Here is a 7,500-nt window from a genome sequence, read left to right as displayed (position 1 = left end):
TTCCATGGAAAAGAGACGTGTTGTTTACCAGGAGGGAATTTTTGTTACGACTCTGGGGCAGGCACGCGGTCATACTGCCCTAGTCCTGAACACAGCCGCGAGGAGACAGTATGCTGTTTACAGAAAGAAAAGCCATCATGCTGTAAACCACAGCCACCTCCACCGTAAGTAAATAATTTCAAGATTAACAGGAAATTTGGTGTCAAACGAGTTGTTGAGGGTAAAATTACTACCATAAGAAAATTCTTGGGGAGCTATTTCGCTCTGACTGAACTTTGTCCCCATCCGCATTAAAGAGTGTTGACGCATTTTCTCCTGTCATCCACGCTAAAACGCCCAAAAAACGCAGGTGGAAACGGAGACTTTTGAAAATGGTTTCAGAAATGGAGCGTTTTGAAAACGCGTCATTTTGGAAAAGCTCCGGTTTGAAAACGAAAGCTTTTGAAAACAGTGGCGAAAGATTAGCTCGACTGATCGGTTTCTGTCACAAACGGAACATTTATCCAAGATGGCGGATAACGTTGTGATGTTTCATGCATACGGAATCTATGGTCCGACTCGTTGAACTGGATTGTATTTATCTTTTCATTTATGCACAACCCGCATGTAATCACTGACTCTGGTACAACGCAATTATATGGTGCTGTTTCTCAATTTATTCATTTTTTCTAGTGCATGTGGCGCGTTCCTTAGTGGTCATGGTTTGAACAATGCTGAATGGTAAGCATTTTAATTCTTTAAATGAGTCTTTATTTCTGAACTTATTTAAAACCTATTATGTTTCTAATATTCTAACAAATACAACCACACTTTTGAATTTGCGGAACATGTTTCGATGTTTCAAACATCATCTTCAGCCATAGTGAGTGTAACATTAAAATTTTTACAAGATAATTCGTATATACATATAACTATCAATACAATGATTCTTTGTAGATTAAATGTTCGTTACAAGTACGTAAAATTCAAACGAACCAACAATATTATAGAGAACACAACTGACATAACGGTAAACGTTTGAAAGTGTAATGCTAAACTGACATGATCAACTTGTTTGTTGAGTTCGGGTTTCAACCGCTCAATATGGAGGCTCTCCTTGATTTTGAGTTGATAGAAAGAAGTAGCATTATCAATAATTTTGAAGTAAGAAACATCGCAATTATCGTGACAATTTTTAGAAAAACTAAGATGCTTGAAAATATGAGAATTTTTGTCCCGGAAAAGGTGCTCATTTACACGTGTGTAGAAATGCCTCTTGGTTTCACCAACAAAATGTTAATGTTACACTCACTATGGCTGAAGATGATGTTTGAAACATCGAAAAATGTTCCGAAAATTCAAAAGTGTGGTTGTATTTTTTAAAATATTAGTAACACTTGTGCTATCCAGACCATTTGGAAATATTATGTTTCTAAAAAAATGTTGATTTGTTTTGCCATTTACCACAGGGTTTCCTTGTTGTCTTTTATTGTCTCCTGCCTGCTTGCTTTGGTTCATCTCAACCTCAATGTTATTATATTGCAAAAAAGGGTTTTTTTTCATAAAATAAAAACAAGTGTAGTTGAACGCAAAAATAATTTTCTTGCAATGTCTTTTATTTTCCAGTATTCTCATTTGGGTGGCTATCGTTGTTGGTGGCATAGTTTGCGTCATTCTGGCCATCATGGCGTGCGCAAAGTGGCTGTGTTATTATTGCCTGGCCAACCCTTTGTGGGATTGCCTTGAGGTCTTCCTCACGCAACTCAAAAGGTTCTATTGGTTCCTTGTTCGAAAATTCAAGATCATGCTGTTTTATGCCAGTCTTTTAGTAACAACGATTGTCTACACTTTCGTCTGCTGTATTTGTTTTGTTGTCATCCAAGAGTGGCCATGGGTGAGAGCCTACAGGGACGTGTCGCAGAAATTCCATCGAGAAGAAATACCAGACTGTTGCCCCGGAGGAAATGCTTACCAAAACGTACCCTGACGGAAGTCCCTTGGCATGAAAGGTTCGTGATAAAACTCGTACTACTGCATCGTGTAGAAAAGCAATAAGTAAAAGGATTGATTGTAAGATATGAAAATTAATTCAAGTGTATAGTGAAATAATCACTGCTCTTAGTTATCTACAGCTATTACAGACGAGCAGTGGTTTTAACGCATGACAAATCGCAACAATAGTAAAGTGCAATAGCTAACAGGGAAAGCAAGAGAAACGAAAATGACAATGACAAAACTAGAACTAATTGTGCAGATTGTGTACAATCACGAAAATTGCGTTTAGAAGAGGATACGTAGCCGATTACTTAACACTATTTAGAATAAAAAAGAGAAATTATCAGTAATTATATTACGTAACTTTGAATACCGTCTGCATCAACCCTGCTTAGACATCGGTGACCCTGCTTCACTGAGTTGGTGTACAAACCTAACGTGGAAGAAAGACGTTTTGAGTTATGGTCAACTGATTTTTTTTATTTACTACGTAGGGTTGGGTTAAGGATTCAAGCATACTGCAAGCATAAACAAAATGCGCAAAATCAGTTCTGTCTTGGTTATTACAAACAACACAAGAGAAACTAATTAATAACGTGTTAATTCGCCGGCCAGCACATATTGGTTGTCGTTATGCTTGCTTCGTAACTGTAAATCAGCCGATACAACCTGCAAAATTCAGCTTTCCCATTTGATACGACCAGATAACCAAAATTCAAGAAAGCAAAGCCATATGCACGTACATCTGCCATTCTTAAAAAAAAAAAAAGAGTGTCTGGCCTATATAAATTCACTGATCATTTTACAGAAACTTGCTACTGTAAGCTATTGATCTTGCGCGCATCTGATCTCATAATTTCTCTTGCTTTATCAACAGAACCAGAGAGCTTATCTAGTTGATGTAATTGCCTATCTTGTTCCCTCTGAATTCCAAGAGCCAGACTTTTCATGTCTTGTAGAACTTGCCCCATTTTGGCTGCCTCGGCATGTGACATTTTCTTATTTGCTTCAAAATGTCCTCTGCTGTTTGCTACTTCATCGTCATCCTCTGCAACACGAGAGTGACAAATTGTATGTTATGTTACGTTAAAGGGGATATGTCACGCAAAATAATGTAATTTCATAACACCCAAAATACCCGAGAAAAATTAAAGTAGAATGAAACATTGCAATAACCACTTAAAACTGTTGAACAACATAAAACGAAAGAGAAGCATGCATGGGCACAAATGGACAAGATTGAAACGGACTGTTCTTCAAGTTTATGGCAAATCGCCCGGATAAAGGTCGTTTTAGCTCAGAATCGTCCCGTTTGTGTTGGAACGATAATTTTATCAGTAAAGGAATTCCACATTATAATTTTCGAGATTCAAACTCGAGATAAACTAATCTGATGGGCCTCTTGGCTCCCTAAAATAACTTGACATAGCCCCTTTAAGCCTCACTCCCACTTTATATCTGTTAGATGTCGCGGGAAGAAAAAGCTTCCTATATTTTGCTTAACTATTTGCCTCCTCTACAAATACGCTTTTGCTATTGACGATGGATTTAATGCTATAGTAATGTAATTTAGTAAACACCTTTTTCAAACTAGACAATCAGACGTTCTAGATTGGTTTAATGCTATAGTAGTGTAATTTAGGAAACATCTTTTTCAAACTAGAGAATCAGACGTTCTAGATTGGTTTAATGCTATAGTAATGTAATTTAGTAAACATCTTTTTCAAACTAGAGAATCAGACGTTCTAGATTGGTTTAATGCTAATAGTAATGTAATTTAGTAAACATCTTTTTCAAACTAGAGAATCAGACGTTCTAGATTGGTTTAATGCTATAGTAATGTAATTTAGTAAACATCTTTTTCAAACTAGAGAATCAGACGTTCTAGATTGGTTTAATGCTATAGTAATGTAATTTAGTAAACATCTTTTTCAAACTAGAGAATCAGACGTTCTAGATTGGTTTAATGCTATAGTATTTGTAATTTAGTAAACATCTTTTTCAAACTAGAGAATCAAACGTTCTAGATTGGTTTAATGCTATAGTAATGTTATTTAGTAAACATCTTTTTCAAACTAGAGAATCAGACGTTCTAGATTGGTTTAATGCTATAGTAATGTTATTTAGTAAACATCTTTTTCAAACTAGAGAATCAGACGTTCTAGATTGGTTTAATGCTATAGTAATGTAATTTAGTAAACATCTTTTTCAAACTAGAGAATCAGACGTTCTAGATTGGTTTAATGCTATAGTAATGTTATTTAGTAAACATCTTTTTCAAACTAGAGAATCAGACGTTCTAGATTGGTTTAATGCTATAGTAATGTAATTTAGTAAACATCTTTTTCAAACTAGAGAATCAGACGTTCTAGATTGGTTTAATGCTATAGTAATGTAATTTAGTAAACATCTTTTTCAAACTAGAGAATCAAACGTTCTAGATTGGTTTAATGCTATAGTAATGTACTTTAGTAAACATCTTTTTCAAACTAGAGAATCAGACGTTCTAGATTGGTTTAATGCTATAGTAATGTAATTTAGTAAACATCTTTTTCAAACTAGAGAATCAGACGTTCTAGATTGGTTTAATGCTATAGTAATGTTATTTAGTAAACATCTTTTTCAAACTAGAGAATCAGACGTTCTAGATTGGTTTAATGCTATAGTAATGTTATTTAGTAAACATCTTTTTCAAACTAGAGAATCAGACGTTCTAGATTGGTTTAATGCTATAGTAATGTAATTTAGTAAACATCTTTTTCAAACTAGAGAATCAGACGTTCTAGATTGGTTTAATGCTATAGTAATGTAATTTAGTAAACATCTTTTTCAAACTAGAGAATCAGACGTTCTAGATTGGTTTAATGCTATAGTAATATTATTTAGTAAACATCTTTTTGAAACTAGAGAATCAGACGTTCTAGATTGGTTTAATGCTATAGTAATGTAATTTAGTAAACATCTTTTTCAAACTAGAGAATCAGACGTTCTAGATTGGTTTAATGCTATAGTAATGTAATTTAGTAAACATCTTTTTCAAACTAGAGAATCAGACGTTCTAGATTGGTTTAATGCTATAGTAATGTTATTTAGTAAACATCTTTTTCAAACTAGAGAATCAGACGTTCTAGATTGGTTTAATGCTATAGTAATGTAATTTAGTAAACATGTTTTTTAAACTAGAGAATCAGACGTTCTAGAGTTGAGTGAGGTTGGAAATGATGTTGTTGTGATTATGTGAGTGAAGCAGCATCTCTTGTAAGGTACCGCTCAAAAGTAAGTTACCAGTCGCGTCGCGTTTCCTACAGGACGCAATTCGCGTCGCGCGAGAGTCACTGAAGCAGAAATATTTGGTATTAATTGAGGATGGTAACGTACTTTGCGCGGTACTTTATAGTGTGATAGGCTTTTTACCCAAACCAAAAACAATAATAGAGGCTGCTACAACAGAGGTTGTTTACATACACTAAGCCATCATACGCATGAGTGATATGCTCAAACTAAGTGATATATTCAGTGGGAGGCGCGGTGGCCTAATGGTTAGTGCGCTCGACTCCGGATCGAGTGGTCTGGGTTTCGGGTCTGGGCACATTTTGTTGTGTTCTTTTTAGCGCCCTGTCTCAAGAAAAGTACGCTTGATCGCAGGTTAACACAATGTGTGCCTGTTTTTTTCAAAATGGCTGCAAGCTGTTTTGTTGAGGTGACAGACGAGGAAATTAAATTAGTTGTTTTAAAGAAAATGCATGTTTTTCAAATAATCACCTATGTAATTATACTTAATTAACAATTATTCACCTCAATTTGTCTCGGTTTTTAATCACCTCGCCTTTGGCGAATAATAAATTGTGAAATAGTTTATAATACCGCACAAATGAATAGTATTTTCCATGCATTTTGATCAGCCAGTTTGGAGGTGAATATCAAGTTCACATCTGAGCAAACGGAGATAACGAAAATCATGATTATGGCTTAATTCCCGTTTTGCTTCAGAGCAAATTTATCAATAACTTGGCTGATTATTCAGTTAGTGTGTCATATACTAAAACAACAATATTATTCACCTAAGTGTCGGTGAAATTGGTGGATATTTACCTCCACTTCGGTGAATAATAAATATAGGAAAATTCACCACCGGACGAGGAAGCAGTGAGTATGATATCAGGTTTTCAAGTGAAATTAATGTGGTATTCATGAGTCAGGAGCACAAATTTTCCTTCATTTGCATAGCTTTTTCAAAGACGAGGCCAGTTAATTTACCTTCTGGCCAATGTTGCAGTATTAAATGCGCCGCTAAAAAAAGCCATTTCAAAGAGCTGCCTCGACTGTCAGAAGCTAGGATAATCTTCTTCTTCCGCACTTCCGCCAGGTTTTTGTATTGCAAACGAAAAATATTGCTAAATGAAAACACTTTTGTTTCTAGTTTTTGCCTCCATTGTTAAATAGGTCACGCATTGATCCGATGCAACATCAGTCAGCCTCGTTTTGATGTCGGAATTCCAAACTGACTACCTCGTCTTGATAGCCTATCAGATGGCGAGAATCCTCCTAGGTATGCTATTCTAATTATTATTACTATCATTAACAATTAGTTAATGCATTTTTCAGTCTGGGTATGTTGGTTGTGGCCAATGCCTCCATCGTTGCTAAAGATTTTTGTAGGATTATATTATGTAAGTCGATCGATCAGGTTGTAAAGCAAGTACAGTGCATGAAATCTTGTTGTGTTTATGCCATTCAGTATCTTATTAGCTTCAAAATAATGTTTGTTAAAAATCAATGAATGATTCATTTAATTAATTTTTGAAAAGGAAAAAAAACTGGCCCAACACATTGGTCAAAGGCAAATGTCCTCAACATCAAGTTGAGGCTTTAAGAGGTTCAAAAGCCCACCTTAGAGAAACAGTTCAAAAAACTGTTTAGGCTCTCAATTCCCATCAAGTGTGAACACTGATAAATTTTTACTGAGAATATCAGGAATTATTTGAAACAAACAAACAAAAAACCAATGCAATCAAAATTAGGTTTGACCAAAGAATATTGGCACCAGCTGTTAAAGGAAGTTGCATGTACAATCACAAGTGACCATGTAAAACACCTGCCATGAACTTCAAACAACATCTGGGGTCTAACGTTTGCTTGCCTGGTGCTTTAATAGGTAGTACTTTACATAACAAAGTTACTGGTAAACAAAATAATGAAGATCTCCTCATACCTGGAGTATGCTCATCAAAATCCAGTTCATCATTCTCATGGCCAGTATCAAAGGGTGGGTCTTCATAATCTATTTTACCGGGCAATAATACCTCTAGTTTCTGAAGAATATGCACTAAACGAGCTGCTATAAGATGTACAGTATGCACAGCCTGACCAATACGTGACTGTGCTATAGTTGCCTCCCATGGCGTGTGAACACTGACTTCTGTCACTTCCCTCACAAGAAAGGAAATATCAAGACTGTTTTGTGCATTCAAAACATCCAGGGTATCACTTGATACCACAAGAGTTCCTGGAAGATGTTGTGCTCTT

At 35.5% G+C, this 7,500-nt stretch overlaps 1 protein-coding gene across 1 annotated transcript in view; it reads right to left on the bottom strand.

Moving 5' to 3' along the window:
* Positions 1-1,574: 1,574 nt before the first annotated feature.
* The window catches only part of LOC138047897 (synaptosomal-associated protein 47-like), a 9,866-nt gene continuing 3,940 nt past the window's right edge, over positions 1,575-7,500 (bottom strand). Inside the window, exons 2-3 of the mRNA XM_068894568.1 lie at positions 7,187-7,500; positions 1,575-3,022 (exon numbers count right to left, since the gene is read on the bottom strand). The exon at positions 7,187-7,500 is cut by the window's right edge and continues 294 nt beyond it. Of these exons, the coding sequence (XP_068750669.1) occupies positions 2,790-3,022; positions 7,187-7,500 (547 nt within the window). The 3' untranslated portion in view covers positions 1,575-2,789. The remainder of the gene's footprint in view (positions 3,023-7,186) is intronic.

Source organism: Montipora capricornis, chromosome 1 (genome assembly GCF_036669925.1).
Source record: "Montipora capricornis isolate CH-2021 chromosome 1, ASM3666992v2, whole genome shotgun sequence".
NCBI classification, from domain to species: Eukaryota; Metazoa; Cnidaria; class Anthozoa; order Scleractinia; family Acroporidae; genus Montipora; species Montipora capricornis.
The sequence above is the reverse complement of the archived record's forward strand: the minus strand, read 5'-3'. Positions and strand labels throughout refer to the sequence as shown.